Source organism: Ipomoea nil, unplaced genomic scaffold (genome assembly GCF_001879475.1).
Source record: "Ipomoea nil cultivar Tokyo-kokei standard unplaced genomic scaffold, Asagao_1.1 scaffold1361, whole genome shotgun sequence".
Taxonomy (NCBI): domain Eukaryota; kingdom Viridiplantae; phylum Streptophyta; class Magnoliopsida; order Solanales; family Convolvulaceae; genus Ipomoea; species Ipomoea nil.
Window position 1 is genome coordinate 1601706 of NW_017617789.1, and position 16488 is coordinate 1618193.

General features: G+C 37.5%; 2 protein-coding genes across 3 annotated transcripts; both read right to left on the reverse strand.

Moving 5' to 3' along the window:
* Window positions 1-1191: 1191 nt before the first annotated feature.
* LOC109185931 (ubiquitin-like modifier-activating enzyme atg7) lies at window positions 1192-6295 on the reverse strand. Its single transcript, XM_019335921.1, has 14 exons — window positions 5914-6295; window positions 5134-5351; window positions 4635-4826; window positions 4496-4550; window positions 4297-4391; window positions 3949-4138; window positions 3745-3850; window positions 3321-3465; window positions 3092-3250; window positions 2822-3010; window positions 2465-2677; window positions 2259-2374; window positions 2005-2164; window positions 1192-1485 (listed from the first exon to the last, which is right to left on the reverse strand). Exons 1-14 carry the CDS (start codon window positions 6053-6055, stop codon window positions 1315-1317), a joined length of 2151 nt encoding a protein of 716 aa, XP_019191466.1. The 5' UTR covers window positions 6056-6295; the 3' UTR covers window positions 1192-1314.
* Window positions 6296-7785: 1490 nt separating this feature from the next.
* LOC109185867 (ethylene-insensitive protein 2) lies at window positions 7786-15841 on the reverse strand. 2 transcript variants are annotated; one of them, XM_019335826.1, is made up of 9 exons: window positions 15619-15841; window positions 13706-14539; window positions 12963-13049; window positions 12747-12857; window positions 12422-12634; window positions 12086-12271; window positions 9337-11982; window positions 8281-9207; window positions 7786-8175 (listed from the first exon to the last, which is right to left on the reverse strand). In XM_019335826.1, exons 2-8 carry the CDS (start codon window positions 13952-13954, stop codon window positions 8821-8823), a joined length of 3879 nt encoding a protein of 1292 aa, XP_019191371.1. In that variant the 5' UTR covers window positions 13955-14539; window positions 15619-15841; the 3' UTR covers window positions 7786-8175; window positions 8281-8820. The 2 variants fall into 2 exon arrangements, with proteins under 2 accessions (XP_019191371.1, XP_019191372.1); XM_019335827.1 differs by having other exon boundaries at window positions 15556-15841.
* Between the last annotated feature and the right edge of the window lie 647 nt (window positions 15842-16488).

Consider the following 16488-nt stretch of genomic DNA (forward strand, 5'->3'; position numbering starts at 1 on the left):
AGACAGATGAAGTAATAATAATAAAGTATGTACAAAGTAGTCGTCATGTTTAATTCATTTGTCAAATCAATTATTTCTACTCTATTTATTTATTTTATTATTTTTAATATTAATTTTGTGTTTAATAGTGTTTTTAATGTAATTTTTGAATATATGAATTTTTTATATGTTAATACTTGATAGGGACATAGGATTATAGGGCAATCCACTTGACCTATAGAGCTCATTAGTGTATTTTTCGACCTAAGTAGTGCACTTCCCGAGCGTACCTACTTCCCGATCTCATTATTAGTAAACCTTCCCGGTCTCATTATCATTAGACCTTCCCGGTCTCATTATTAGTAGTCATTCCCGGTCTCATTAATTAGTAGACCTCACCGGTCTCATTATTATTAGACTTTTCCAGTTTCATTATCGTTAGACCTCTCGGTCTCCAAGCAGCCCTTCGCGTTTCAAATCTCTAAGGACATTTGGCAAGCATATATAACCTCACCATCAAATCTACCTAGGACACGTGGAGAGCATGTCGAACACCCGACATGTGTCCCCACTTCTTCCTCTCTATATATAGGACATTTATTGCACACCTTTGGGGAGGACTTTGGATTCCCAACCTACACCACTCCACTCGGAGCCTCCCGACCTCGCACGAGGTCGAATCCTTACTTATTTTTCCAGTCACACCGATCACATCTATTTATCTTTCTGACCATATCCTTTTAGTCCCAATTAATTTGCCGTTCACATCCAATCCGACCTAAATTATCTACCACTGGATTCCCGATGACATCCAACCTTACCGAAACAATTTACTCTATCAATACTAAACTTAATATTATGAAAAATTAAATTATAAATAATTTTAGTCAAACTTTGTGAATCGAACTAAACAAATAAATGGCAATCCTGGTGGAATGGCAAAAACAATAATCTGTGACTAAATTTGAAATTAAATGACAAAAACGATAGTATGGGACTAAATTTAAAATTACCACCAAAGAATTTAAAATTAAATGGCAAAAACGATAGTATGGGATTAAATTTAAAATTACCACCAAAGACAAGAGACCTGTGGAATTAAATCTTCTTATTTACTACCAAAAGAAGTAATTCATTAGCATGGATTCTCATTACCATTCTGATTCAAAAATTTGAACCAAACAGGGCCATAGTCTTTAAGCTGCAGCTTGATTTAGAGCAAACAAAATAATAGGAAGAAATGAGAGGAATTTGAGGATAAAGCTTTGGCAATCCAGCACAATTACTTGGTAAAATGAATGAGTTAGTTTATATTACAGTACATAAATATATTTACTATAATTCAACACAATCTTCATCGTTTTCAATCTCCGGTTCCCAGTCGAGTTCAAAAGATCCAGCAGACTTCATCAGCTCTGTCAATCCAGTTAGATCCTCTAGATATGTAGGGTGATTGATGGCTTCAAGGACAAAATCCATCCCCCTCTTCTCATATTCTGATACAACCTGTAATGTCATATGATGAGATTTAGGGCAATCGAATATGGAAGTGTTCAAGAAACAAGCAATGAAATGGTGAATGATCTGCTAAAGACTTCGATGTCACCCAACCGGACAACATCCTAAGAGACACCATACGAGGATATTAAAAGGATTGACGCTAATGTCAGGGGAGTTCAGGTCATAAACTACTGTAATCCGAATCTAGATGACAAACAAAACTGAAAGAACGGTGAAATATATGTCTGTTTAAGGGAAATTGAAGCATGTGCTCCATCACATTTATATTTGTATATATTATATGCTCAACACGCCCCCCCACGTCAGTCACGTGTGAGGTTCTCTTTTTCATCGGGTGACGCGGAGATTCAAACTCATGACCTTTGACATGGATCTGATACCAAATTGAAACATCTATCTCAACTAAAAACCTAAGCTTATAGTTGGATTGCACATTTATGTTTGTATATATTATATGCTCAAATGCTCAACAAGGGATTGTTTGCATTGAATCACGAGACTCACCTTGGAGGAACAAGCGGTGCAACTAGTAGAAGCATGACCTACGAGCATCATTTGAGAGAACTGAGACAAGGAGCCGCGGATCTGATGAGGTAGTATGCCAAGAGGTTGTTCGTTGCTCCCGTTATCAACAGAATTCGCAAATTCAGCTTTGGCATGTAACCTGTCAGTATTGTTCAAGAAGAAAAGAGTTTAATAGAAAGGGAAAAGACGTAAACCAGTTTTTATATAATGAAAATCTCGGTATCTTCATTTACCCCTGAGGATGGTGCAATATTCCCACCAAAAGTTCAGCAGCAAGGGCAGATGCAATGGGAGCAAGCCCGGGACGAGTAACTGTGCACTGCTGGTCCAATGTACGGTTGGCAGTTGACTACACCAAAGACCATAATAGCAAACATCGTTATTTCAAAAAATTTCTGATCTACGATGACCACAACTATTTTAGTTTCAGAGTCGTTACATCAATAGGCGCAACTACATCATTGCAGAAGTAACACCCCAATCTCTCGCCTCCTGGATTTTTGTCGGTGAGTGTGAGGTTTTTCATATTGGCAGTCGTGGCAGGGCTAGAATCAGACGTCTCATCGAGTAAATTTTGTGTAGTGCTCGTAGGACCCGCTCCGTGACGCATGACAAGAAAGCTATCGAAACCTAAAGCTGCAGTAATAGTTATCTGCAGGTAAACCAGCACAAGAACGAGTCATGCAACTATATTAATGTGGGGTTCAAACATTAGTTGCAGAATAGACACAGAAAAATAATCAAAAAAATAAACTTTCAAAGAAAATATTGATAAGAGAAAAGAATAGCGACAAACCTTGTTGGCACTGGCACAAAGCAGACTAGGAAGCCACCGGCTTTCTCGAGTATCAGTCAATAAAAAGATCACATCATGTGAAGAGATCAAATCTTGCAGGCGCCTACAGTCCTCGAGTATATTATTCTCTTCTTGTTTCGGCACTGGGTGACCTGGCATTGGAATAGCCATCACAACGCTATCGGGTTCCTGAGGAGAAAGTATAGCACATCAACATTTGAAGGGAAACCTTCCTCGAGGCTAAATTATATGGAGAAAACATGTCGGTACCACAGCTGGAAAAATTCGTTTCAGACTTTCAGCAGCAGCCTCTGCCTTAAATTTACCCCCACTCAAGCAGTCATCCAGTATATACAGAGACTGTCTCAATGGATTTGACATCGAGACCTTTCCACTGTCAACCAATGTAATTTTTCGAACACCCCATGCCTGCAAAAATACCTGACTTCAATGCTGCCTCGCATAGTACAGTAGCTTTGAATTCAGCGGGAATACTCACCATAAGCATTCTAGCCACCTGGCATCCAAGTGTACCGGCTCCCAGTAGAAGACATTTAGTAGCAGACAAGATATTAAGATTCAACGAAGGCAATGCACGCCATCTCATTAGTTTTAAGTTCAAATCCGCAGCAGAAATTGCCAACCTGAGAAAAGTGCAAAATAAAATTCTGAGATGACATGTATAGTTCAGTTTAATTGAAGCATATGCTTCATCTCAACTAAAAGTCTAAGCTGATAGTTGGATTGCACATGGCCGATTACTTTTTATGGGCTCCAAGCAACACGTGGCATGACTCTGATACCAAATTGAAGCATGTGCTCCATCTCAACTAAAAACCTAAACTGATAGTTGGATTGCACATTTATGTTTATATATATTATATGCTCAACAAATACGACATCTTCAAGATCATTATGCAAACCTTGTTGGATCCATAGATTCGGCAAGGCTGACACATCTTGAAGCCATCTTCCCCTTGTTGGTCTCCCACCCCACAACTTTAGGAATATTATGATGATCCTTCCATCCTAGATTCACATGTTTGAGAATACGAAAGGCAAATAAATACCGAATCCATAAAGAAGTATGGATCAGGATAAAGCAAGTCACCAGTTTCTGTTGCTACCTTGAGAAACGGATATAAATGCTTCTCCAACAAGGGACAATCCCAAATCTGCACAGCCACGGTTCTCTCGGTAGCAGAAGAATTTAATCTTTTCAATTCCCCACCTTGTACAAATATATGCAAGATAATTGCGCAGTGGCCAGCCAGGATTATTTGGGAGGTTACAAGGATCATAAAAACCAAAAAGAACCTGACAGGGATAGAAACCTCTGTCAACAATACTCCCAAAAAAATAAATAAATAAATAAATAAATAAATAAAATCACCTACCATATTTGACTCCTATTTATTAAATGTACATTTAATTGTTTAAAAGAAACTTTCAAGTTAGAGATACTGTGGACAGACCTCATGACCCTCATCTTTACAAGTTCCCCAATCTCCCAGTGGCCTTAGAGTGAAATGAGAATTTGAAGCAATAGATACGAGGAAAAATGGAACATCTGCAACAAACTCATGCTTTAGTATCCCATGAAATTGGAAGCGGTGTGAGGGATACATAAAGATTGATAACAAGACCACTATATGAGAGCCAGAACATTTATACCTGTTCTGGAACTTGTGTTACGCCAATCATTGCAAGCTGCGGTTAAGTATTCAACCTAAACAACAGAAGAAGAAAATAAACATTAAAAGTGATTTATTTCCGTAATCCAATAAATGTAAAATATCCATAAATACAGAACCTGCACGGGGCTGAAGCACTGGGAAGCTGGCTTCAAATCAACTAATGTTGCAGGAGGATCAAGAACTAGAGCAGGGAACGCAAGCCAATAGTGGAAGCTCCACTTCTTCAAGTCTGCAAATGATATAATCAAGAATCTCAAAAGCAGACCACTATCTTCCTCCACTTTACCAGAGTGAATGTCATCCCATATCTGATTTGCAATAAAAACGAACATTAACTGCCCATATAAGAATTACTTTGTAAAATGACCTTTCTGCATTAGTTACATTCACAATAGCCTATTTTGACCAATAACCGACTAGGAAAATTTTGTCCCAGACTAATTTAAGGCTACATTTGATTGCATGTCATAGAAACAAAAGAATAATAAAATTGGAGAATAAGTTATGCGCAAGATAGCTCTTTCTCTATTAATTTTTAAACTACCGAGCATGGTTAAAGAAACAACTTTCACATATAAATAGCAGAATTTAGGAACTGTTACACAAATACAATACCTTTTTAGCTTCTTCCTTTATTAGGCTTTGCTTATCAAGTGCGTGGAAGGCCTCCAATGTGTTTGTGTTGTAAAGGGTGCCAGGAATAGGGCATCGGTTCCTATTCCCCTTACTTCTCAGATTCGATTGCGATTGTTCACCATGCTCAGGTGGCAAAGATTCAGAAAGAAGAGTCAAGTGATTAGAAACTTGACGATACGAGCAAGGTGCATAAAAACCTGCCATAAATCATTAAAATTGGCTTACATACTTATCAATTAAAATGATTAGCAGATAGAGGGAAACAAAGAAGAGAACATTGGGACAACCCCAGCCAAATTAGTCGGGTTGTTGGCTTGGTAACCAGAAGGTTACAAGTTCAACTCCCAATGGAAGCAGTCAATTGACCATCTTGATTTGAGCCAGTCAATTATAGCCTATTGGCAATCTAGGCTGGTTTACCTTCTCGTGGTCCTTTGTCACTTAGGGTCACAAGGCAAGGTTACCAGGTGCACAACCTTATAGCCCAAAAAGAAGATAAATCACAGAAACCTCAGGGAGACTAAATCAGACAAAGTGAGCATAACCTTTAGCTCTCAAAAAATGGGTAAACTCAATTTAGTTCCATAGTTGTTCTTTAGGAGTAAATGCTATGAATTATACATTAGGGGCATAATTTCACCTCCCAATAACTGGAAAATTTCCATTCAGCTCTAAATTGTCCATTAAATTTTACAATTAAAAAGCATAAACAGAAAAAAGCAGAATTTTGATCAAAATAAAGACGCAAGTAAAGCATACCAGTGATGGGAATTGGGGAATCATCGAGCCCCAACTGGTTGAGCTTGAGCGAAGAGAATCTGTGCCAGAAACCCACATCTACCAAGCTCTGAAACGGCGAGAATTGAAGAACCTTGCTTGCCTTCTTCGCATCATCGCCCATGCCTCCGATTTGCCTTTTCTTTAAATTACTATTATTGCTTCAGATGCATCAATGGCGTCTTTGCTTTAAGCTATTTTCTTTTCTTGCAGTCTTGCACAACAAAACAATAATTTTAAACTGTGAAATACAAACAGTTGTTTTATTCCCTTCCTTGACTCCAGTCTCCAACCAGATTTAAACCTCTGAAGTTCAGAAAAGTTTTACACCAAAAAGGAATAGAAGAAAACTCCAAGACCCAGCCCGTTTATAAAAGATTTGTTTTTTTTTTATGTATTTTTATTTTTATTTTATTATTTTTAAATGAACTTTTACTATTTAAATTTTTAATATATTAAAGTAGTATTTATTAATGGTCCACTTAAAAATATAAATCGTGGTATACAATATAATTTCATCTATTTTATGTGCACAAATTTTAAATGTTCAAGTACTTACAAAATTTATTAAAAAAAAAAACTATAAATATATGTTGGTGGTGAATAAGTCGATACACCAAAAATATAAGAAATATTAGATTTTAACCCAACAAAGGAAAGGAGAAGAAGGAGAAAAAATTTGAGTCTGTGTGATACTCACACTTTCCTTAAATCTGATCCGCTACGCCCTGAGGGTGCTAGGAGCGTTGTAGCATCAGTCTTCCAAGATAAAAATGGAATACAACTTTAGTGTTTGAGCACTTAAACCTAAAGTTCGGCGAACTAGAACAAAGTTGAGAACTCCGTACAAATTTACGAAATTATTGGTAGAAATTTTATCTGTAAGAAAAGAGTTGAGAGGAGAAGAGAGAAAACAAATTTTGCAAGTTGAACTAGCAAAAAAAACAATATACCAACAACTAGTTTGTTATAAGAGAAAGAGGAGTTAATAATATTAACACATGGCATTAACAAATGAAATAATTTCAGCTTTGTAACCTTCGTAACTGACAACTTAATCTAGAGTTAAACACAGCTGTTACAATCATTAATATTAAACCGCCGTCAAGTTAGACAGGAAATACAAGTTCATGCCATTTTGCTCCAATTCATTCTTTCGTAATTATTTCTCCATAACTTTGATTGTGCAGCTTATACTACTTGAGAAAATTTAGGAAAATGATGAATCATTCTTTTTCTTCTCATGCAAACTCTTCAAGTGTTCCACAAGAATAAGAATAAAAAAAACAGTGTAATGAAGAGAATATAATGAGAAATATATGAGTTACAACTTCTCTTTCTCTAACAAAAAGAAAATAATGAAGAATTTCTCTCTTGATAGTAAGGAGACAAAAAAATAAAAATAAAAATAAAAAATAAAAAAATCAAGGGAAGATTAGAATGATTTTTGGATAATAAGAATGGCAAATGGCTAGACTAGGTGGAGTTTAGGGTCTAATATTTTAAATAACCTAAAATCCGGATATAGAAATTAATTTTTCCCTCAATAATTTGCTATCACTTTGCATGGAAAATATAGTATCTCCTCCATGATTTGCCATCACCTTATATTCAATAATTTGTCATCCACTTGCATGATAACTATTGCATTTCATGTCATTTTTTACCATGGTAACATCCGAATAAAACCCGATTGTCTTCATAAAAATTGTAGCCATTCAAATTGTCTTTCTACTAGTTCAAGAATCATTCAATTTAGACATTTTTACGACGAGATATGACCAGAATACAGAACAGTTGCCAAGTTGGGTGAGAAATACTTCTATATTTCCAAAGTGAAGTTGAGACCGAAAGTGGAATAAATTCTATTTATTGTATATATGCAATAATTCCTCAATTTGGTTAAAGCACGTTGGAACCATATTATACAACTCCATATTTACAACAATCCATCCACACACAGAAATAACATAAAATCTAAAAAAAGTTAAAATGTAGAGTTAAACAGACTAAGCAGGTTCATGCTTTCCATGTGTGGTTCACACTAGAGTTTCAGTGACCAGAGCCGAAAAGATTGCCGGTGTTCCGGTCAGGCGGCGACCCCTTGACCTACCAAATAGGTAACAAACAATGGCCACAATCAACACAAGGAGGATAAGCAGCAATGATATCACTACAACATTGCTCCTTATGACATGATCTCTTCTTTCCCCCTTTCAAGAAGACGATCGCGTTTGCTCTCTTCTGCATTCAGATCGAAATGGGCAAACCAAAAGAGCAGTTTATGAATCGGTACAAAACGAAATGAAGGGATCAAAAGAACATTGAAGAGATAATAACATAGCGTACCTTGCTCGAGTAGACAGAGATGGCCTCCTGGTTGAACTCTTTCATGGACAGAAACAGAACATGGGAGCATTGCATAGGAAGGAGTGAGGGACAAATATAGCAGAAGGTAAGGGGAATATGAAACTTTATGCATATCATCCCTGGACAACAGGACAAGGATACCTTGTAAATGTAAGATTTAGCATTAGCAGAAGTCAATGTAAACACTTTTTGGCACCCTTTTCCTGCTCATTTCCCCATACTACTGCAGTTAAATAGCATTCAATAACACTTGCAGCTGCAGTAATATACAATTCAAGACAAATTTCCCCTTTTTTTTTTTCTTTTTTTTTTCGTTTTTGGATCCTGTGATGCATACATGATAAACGTACAGAAGGAAAAAGAGTCAAGACCAAAAAAACTACCACAATACACACAGGAGAGGGGAGGAGTTCATAGCAACTGAGCCACAGTCTGAAATTGAGAACAGGATACACAAGAAAAAAGGAGTGAATACATAGCTATCCTCTGTATACTCAGCTGCTGTGAACATCGCAAATGCTACAAGGCATAAAGGGTTGTTGATGATGGTGCTTTCCGTGACCCAGGCCCACCCTCCTGAGATGCTACTGGCTTATTTGATAATCTGCGTTTGTAGCGCTTGAGTACTGGGGCCAGATTTTCTTTTCCTTTCGGAAAAGCCACATCACCAGCTGCAGTACCGGTTCTCCCCTTACGACAAGAGATGGCAATCTCAACGTCTTTGATTATTTCTAAGAGCATTGCTGCTGTAGTGCATTTTCCGCGGTTCTGTTTTGCAGCAGGTGGGGGCAAACTTCCATTTGAAATAGGCATGCTGGACCGTGGTTGCTGGCCAACCGGAATTTGAAGGCAAAAGCAGGGAATCATTGGCGAATGAGGCTTGGAGAATGCCAAATCAATTATGCCCTACAGTGGGTAGGTAGGTAAAGATATAATTATAGTTATACAAAAAACAACCAGAGAGCCAAACAGAAAAAAGAGAATATAATCTGAGAAAGCCACACAAGCCTAAACTCCTGCAGAGGGAATTTTTACCTGAAGACGATTCAGTACATAGGTGTATTTTCCCCAAAGCTCTGGCCTGCTTTCCATGAGTGAGAGTTCGAGAATCCTGTGAATGCACCAGATCCCAAAGCTTACTATCAGATCTACTCTCCAAACACAGCCTTCTCCGCAATGAGGAACTGACATAACCAAGAACTTGGTGAAATCTGCCTCAGCACTTTTCGCTGCAGAGCCAGGTTTCATGTTAGATTGAGATTCCACAATGTTAGACAACCTATTAACCTCCCTAGTTTCAGCATCATACAGAACTCTTTCCCTTGCAGCAACACGAGATATTAGATCCTCGTCAGCTCCATCATCCTGCTTAAACAGCCAGTCAGAACCTTCGAGCTTCAGAAGCTTCAATATACAACTTCTAAAGGACTGAAGTAGCTTTGCCTCCAAAGTTTCCTGTGTAGATGAACTTTGCATAGCTCCAAAACTATCAGTACCAACACTAACACTTTTATCAACGCCAAATTGCTCAAAAGGCTGTGTAGACCATAGGGACCCACCAGTCCCAGGATTTGGATTCAATTGCAATGAAAAAGCCTCTCTGCACACTTTGGAAGGAGAAAGTTGATCAAACCCTGAAGGGCGATAAGCCATCTGTGAAGCACGTGAATATGCTGGGGCATATACTGTGTGCCCAACTGACGGCCCATATCCCATTGAATTATCCAACTGAGCAGTCCTCTGTGACAGTGAAGAGTTGCGATGAGGTACATAGAGTCCTGATATGTCTGGTAAGCTGTAAAATTTCTTAGTGGTGGCTGCACTCTGACCATTACCAGTAGAGTAGAGATCATTTAGATTTTGTCCAGACTGCAATGAATTATTTCTGGATACAGACACATTTGCAAAACCAGGAGGTGCCCTAGTACTCGAGATGGTCTGTGGTTTTTGCCTGTAAGCACCAACATATGGCTCCACATAGTTTGATGTAATAGGTGCTGTAGATTTTGGAATTGGTGACTCCATTTGACCATTAACATAATCAGCACACCTTTCTTTGCTGATTCGGTTAAGGTATGAGGCAAATTCATATCCATGAATAGTAGCAGGCTGTTGATCAAAGCTTGCAGATGAAGCTGGAAAACGCATACTGGAATAGCGCTTCTCACCAGTCTCAAGAGAATTATGGTTTGAACTTTGTCTGTATGCATCTAACATTTGCATACGACCAGACCATGAAGATGGCTCCTGAGCTCCATAAGGTGACTCCCTGCCAGTTTTCCCCATTTGCCTGGGAGAGTATATATCTGAATTCATCATTGAATCAGATCCTAGGGAACCCATAGTTGATAAATATGCATTAACATCCTTCCTAATGCTATCCAGTTTCAGAGATCCAGAAGGAGGTTTTGGATCTATCTTTGAGTCGACACCCAACAATGCATCCAATTTATTGGATTTTGCTTCTGATGTGGCCTGCCCATGAAAATCAAAAAGTTGCCCCCAAAACTCATCAAGAATTGTTGTTAACTGCCGTCTTGCTGCACGACCAAGTCCTGCTAATCTTGATAAACTTCCAGTGCCACTCCCTACATCATCAGTTTTTCCACTGATACTCTTAAATGATCCCGGGCTGTCAGAAGTCAAAGATTGATTATTTGTAGAGATCTCTTTTGTTGCTTCTTCAGGCTCCCAAGAATCTCTATCATCATCCTTATCATTCTGAATATCACCTTCAATTTGAAGTGTCTTTTCTACAACATCAAATGGTTCAGCAGGCAGGATTTCAGCATCTGTTAGTTCACCAATTGAAATTTTGTCAGGAGTTTTGCTGACTGGATCAGCATCTTCAGCTGGTGTTGTTACCTGTGGATGGCAAGTAGAATTGCTTGCAAATGTTATTTCAGATTTGTTCTCATCAATGGTTGTTAGCTGAGGACCCCTTTCAAAATTCAACAGAGATTCAGGCAGGTTTGAATCAAGTTCTCGAGTAGGTAAATCTAAACGACAGCCAAAGGATTTATCAAATTGTAATGCAGGTTCCTGACTATGCATAGGAATTCCTAAATTAGATATAGATTCATTAGCATTAGGTTCATCCCCGACTAGAGATGACTCGGGCATAGGAGGATCAAATCTAGAACTAGCAGATTTCAGTGGAGTAGCTGCTAACCACAGCATCAAACAAAGGGAACTAGAGGCAGCAATGAGAAGGATAGCATAAGGGCTACTCCCAGTATTCCACTTCAAATTGTTCACCCAATCACTATTTCCAAATATCATCTCGGTGACAAATATAATTTTGAGGCCAAGCATGGCAAAAAATGTACCCAGGGCTAAGAGCTCCAAGATGTGAGAAATTTTGTGACTGCCCATTATTGATCTGGATGAGGCAACTCTGAAAAGGGGGATGACAGCAGATGGAAGCACAAGAGCAACCCCAACCTGAGTATATATCAGCAGTTGATAAAGGCCTTCAGCTCCAGAATTCCAAACACAATACAGGGCTGGCACAATTGCAATAATTCGGACGGTGACATGATGCAGCCAGCCTGGAAGGTCCATTCCAAACAAATCATGGACTACTACTTGCTTACCAAGATCCCAAGTTAATGCAGTGATTTGATTTGAGGAAAGCAAAACCAGCAATATCACAAATGGTGTCATTGAACTCCCAAAAACCTGCATTAACAGTTTGGTAATTATTCTAATAAGCATCTAATGTGTTCAGAAAATCAAGTTATATCTAAATGAAAACAAATAGGCTTGGTTGTCAAACTTGGACCTGATCAAGCAATGACAGCGCCTCATGGAAGGTAAGCAGAACAAGACCAGTACTGTAGAATGCACTAGCTGCCAAATTCAGTAGTACATAATTCACCAGGAAAATGCCACTGAAGACACTTAGAATCGCAAAAAAGTGGTCTTGGCACAGTGCTCCCTTGGAAATTCTTTTTGATACCTGGTCTTGCTGCAAAAGGAAACTCTTGTATAAATCTCAGAAGCAAACAAAACAAGAGACTACATTTGTAATTATGAAGAACCAAAATTTACACATTATAAAAGCAGCAAAATAATATTTTTCACGTGCATGCATGAGAGGTAGTCGTAGATAGAGAACCTGTACAATTGAAGAATGCAGATAAAAGTTGTGGGGCATTATGCTTGCTCCAAGTAGACTCATCAATGCAAATGCACTTTCTCCATTTAATTTAGTCAACATTCCGCCAATGGTGAATGGATTTTCAGGTTTACTTATGAGCACTCCAAGAACATAAGCCAGAAGTATGAAGCTCGTCCAGCCAATGCATAGGAGCTTTGCACGACCATTATCCTAAAAATTGTATGAACAAAATAACATTTTCATCAATTCTTTTCCAACCCTTGGTAAAGGAGCAGCGTAAGATAGCAAGGATAGAAGATCAATCCTGGAGAGCAAGGCTTACCACAAGAGAAGAAATGAGTGGAAACAGAACAGCATTAGTTGCTGTCAGAAAGACACAACTAAATAAATCAATTCCAAATATGACATTTAGTCCATGTGCAGTTCCCAAAACCTGTCAGAATCAAAAAATTATTAATATAGGAATAATCAAAAGTAATTAGAATGGAAAAGCAACCAAATAACAAAACCAAGGGGGAATCATGGAAAGGTGAACTACCATTGTAAGCTCCAATGCTACAATAGAAATCTCAGCTTGAAGTCCAAGAAATATGCAAGTTATTTTGTCATACTCCTCGCTGCAAATCTTTAACAACAAGTAGCAAAGGAGTTATTACATGGCTCACTGATAGGAAAAAACTTTAAAAGAAAAAAGAGAAACATAAGATTAAGGCCATATGTTGATGCAACAAAGTCTAGAGCACAATTTTTATTTTAAAGTTCACAGAAGCAGTGCGTGGAGGAGGGAAGAAAGAAGTTACTTCAAAACATTAATTATGGCATCCCTCAAGCCACATGCTTACTTTTAGGTAATTATCATAATCTATCTTTGAAATTTACGTCTACAACCTTACCATCTATAAAGGTCTAGCAGTTTCATGGCTAGTTCATAAAGGTCTAAAAGTTAGGTGAGAAGAACTACTCTATAGGTTATGGACATCACCTTGTAATGCCACATTTTTAAATGTGTTGGAATTACTTTCAAACACTTATAATTGATAGTGTAACATTCAATTCAAATTTGTACTAAGGTTAGAAAGATCCCAAATGCTCCATAAAAATACTGACAGCAACAATACAAACACAGAAATAGATCACACGATATGAAGGACTGAAATCAAATTACAAATTAGGTTCACAAACAGATAGAAATAACAATCATAAATATAATCCAGGTCACTTAATTACAATGTCCACAGGCATTATAATACAATCAGTAAAGCAGCACATGGAAATTACTACCTGGGCCAGATCTCTACCAGTGACCACTGCTATACGAGCTGACAAGTATTGGCATAGAATAGCACCTAAATTGAACAGCAGTAAGACCATTGTCAAATCAAACCCAAAGCGACCTCCTCCCTCAACAACTGCAGCCCATTTCCCTGGGTCTACATAGCCAATTGTAATAAATAGCACAGGTACAACGGCAGAAAGAAATCGCTGATATGTGCTTGTTTGATGGTGACCAGTTAATGCCTCAGATTCCATTTTTCAAAAATTCCACCAATAGAGACCAATTCTTCCTTAAAGGTTGTAGTTGACTATCCAAAAGGGTGAAAACTGTGCAAAACTAACTAGCTATAATTACATTGCCAGAAGTAGCAAACTCAGATTTATAATAGATCCCACCTCAGACAAGGATCCTTCTGTAGCATTAGCAACAGCTATGATAATTCATATCTGGGTGTGGCCAAGGAAAACAGGATTGTGAAACCCTCACAGTATTTGGAAATTCTTATGAACAGTTGCATTTGAGAGATTGAGATAAAGCAAATCCTGTGGGCTAGAATTTGTACCCATCTATTTAGAATTCAACACTTATAACACAATCAGTGACATAACTATAGTCAACAGAGAACAATTTGGATATTTGAAGGGCTGACTTTTAATAGCTCCTTCATGCCGATATCTAAAATCACCTCATACTCCAACAATCTCCGAGAGAGGTCAAACAAAATGAAACATAATCATCTCAGTGAACTTCAGTGAGGCATTTAGGTATCAAGCACCAATCCAATGATTACTTCCATACAGCTGAAATAACCCCCCCGGCCAAACAACATTTTGCTGAATCTGATTCAAAAAGATTATCAATGTTAGCATGCAATAAACAATTTTTAAAAACTATTCATTAAAAAACAACTCCCTTAAGACCAAGCTGCAGGGGAGGCCTCTAATCTGAGTAAAAAAGGGTCAAGCAGATTAAGAAGAAAAATAGGATGTTCACAATTTCATGCATCATGAATAAGCTATTATATCTAATGTCAAGAAAAATACCTCTCAAACAAAAAGAGAACTAGGGACTTAGTAATTAAATTAAGTGGCATACAGCTCAACTCATATAAGTTTTACTCCCCTAAATAGTTGGGGCTAGATTCGTGGACTGAACAGCTCAGCTCTAACTTCAGAAAAGTAGGGATCCGGGGGAATGGACCACCACAATAGTTGAGATAACAGAAGGTCAACAGGTAATGAATGATGAAAATTTAAGGTGCTTTTAGAAAACAATACAAATACACCCATAGGGAAAAATGTAGGACTTCAGGCAAGATTATCAATGACCTATTCCTAGCTTTTAAATATATTGGTAGACATCACATGAACTGAAAGAACCATCAAGATAAAGCAGATAAGAGAAACGTCAATCCAACATTATTAAGCACTGGCAATGTCAGACACAATTTCATTTTAGGGGCAACGACACAAAAGTAAACCCAATCCCAAAGAGAAAAGGGATGAAGCAAAAGATAAAGATTAGCACCACAACTTCACCCAACCAGATCCTTATTACATACCCACACAAGGGGAGGCTGGGAGAGAGGAGAAAAGAGAAAATTGACAGAGCAAAACAGACATATCACCAAAGAATTCCCAAATAAAAACCCTAACTTCCCAAACAAAAGAAACACGAAGACCCAAAGACCTAAACCCTGAAACGGATAACAAATGACAAAAATCAACCCCAATCAGCTACGAATTCAACGCCGACCACCATGGATCTGAAACTAAAGGAAACGAAACACCCATTTCACAGTCATTTCACACAGATACCAATACACACACACAACATAACAAACAAATTGAAGTACTTCATCAGCTTCATCGAACACAGACAAGTGGCCAACGCCCATTAGGGATTCCATTGCTTTTACCTGGCGCTATCCGTGCTCAGAGTTAGATCAGAGGCTTTAAAGAAGCCACGCGTTGATTGGCACCTACAGATATAGTGCTCAGGCTATAAACCTATACATACATGTATAATACAACCATACATACAGAGAGAGAGAGAGAGAGAGAGAGATAAAAGCAAGAAATAGAGAGAGAGAGAGAGAGAAAGAGAGTGAAGAGTTATGGGGTCTGAAGCTCCCTTAAGACTGAAGAGAGAGAAAATACGAATAATCTTTATATATACATATATATATATATATCTGAGCGTATTATATCCAAGCTATCTTGAAGACTGAAGAGAGAGAATATGGGAGTTTTCACTTTTAACTTCACGATTGGAGCTTTGGGTTGTCCAAAGCCATAAAAGAGAGAGACCCAAAGACAGTTAAAAAGTTCTTTTTCTTTTTCTTTTTATTTTCTTTCTTCCCTTTACATCTATCTATATCTATATTATTATAATAAGATAAGATTTTTATTATTATAATAATCTGAATCGATCTTAAATTATGTATGAATGCATCATATATTTAGTTATACAGTAACGGATCAAATAAAAATGCAATGCCTACGTGTATTATAAAATTACTAAGTGCATTCGTTCATATATAAAAGATATAATTGTATGAAAGATTTTGATCATGGTAAAAATAGTTAGTCTATTGATTAATTTTAATTTGTTTGATCATTATTAATTATTTAATTTAATTAAACAGTCAATATTAGTATTTGATTAATTAACTTTTGTAAAAGTTTATTGAGCAGCTTTTTTGATCAGTTTTTTGATAAAATTATTTTGTATGTAATCAGCTAACAGCTAATTTACTAAATATTTTTCTATAATCAACTAGTCAAAT

What these genes read in the sequence shown, in the direction of transcription:
- LOC109185931 (XM_019335921.1), bottom strand. Translation starts at nt 6,055, where the DNA reads ATGGGCGATGATGCGAAGAAGGCAAGCAAGGTTCTTCAATTCTCGCCG. An exon ending in GTAAAGATGAGGGTCATGAG is followed by an intron (nt 4,139 to 4,296) that starts GTCTGTCCACAG and finishes TATCCCTGTCAG; the next exon opens with GTTCTTTTTGGTTTTTATGA. An exon ending in ATGTAGTTGCGCCTATTGAT is followed by an intron (nt 2,375 to 2,464) that starts GTAACGACTCTG and finishes TCTTTGGTGTAG; the next exon opens with TCAACTGCCAACCGTACATT.
- LOC109185867 (XM_019335826.1), bottom strand. Translation starts at nt 13,954, where the DNA reads ATGGAATCTGAGGCATTAACTGGTCACCATCAAACAAGCACATATCAG. An exon ending in TAGCATTGGAGCTTACAATG is followed by an intron (nt 12,858 to 12,962) that starts GTAGTTCACCTT and finishes TGATTCTGACAG; the next exon opens with GTTTTGGGAACTGCACATGG. An exon ending in ATGTACTGAATCGTCTTCAG is followed by an intron (nt 9,208 to 9,336) that starts GTAAAAATTCCC and finishes TACCCACTGTAG; the next exon opens with GGCATAATTGATTTGGCATT.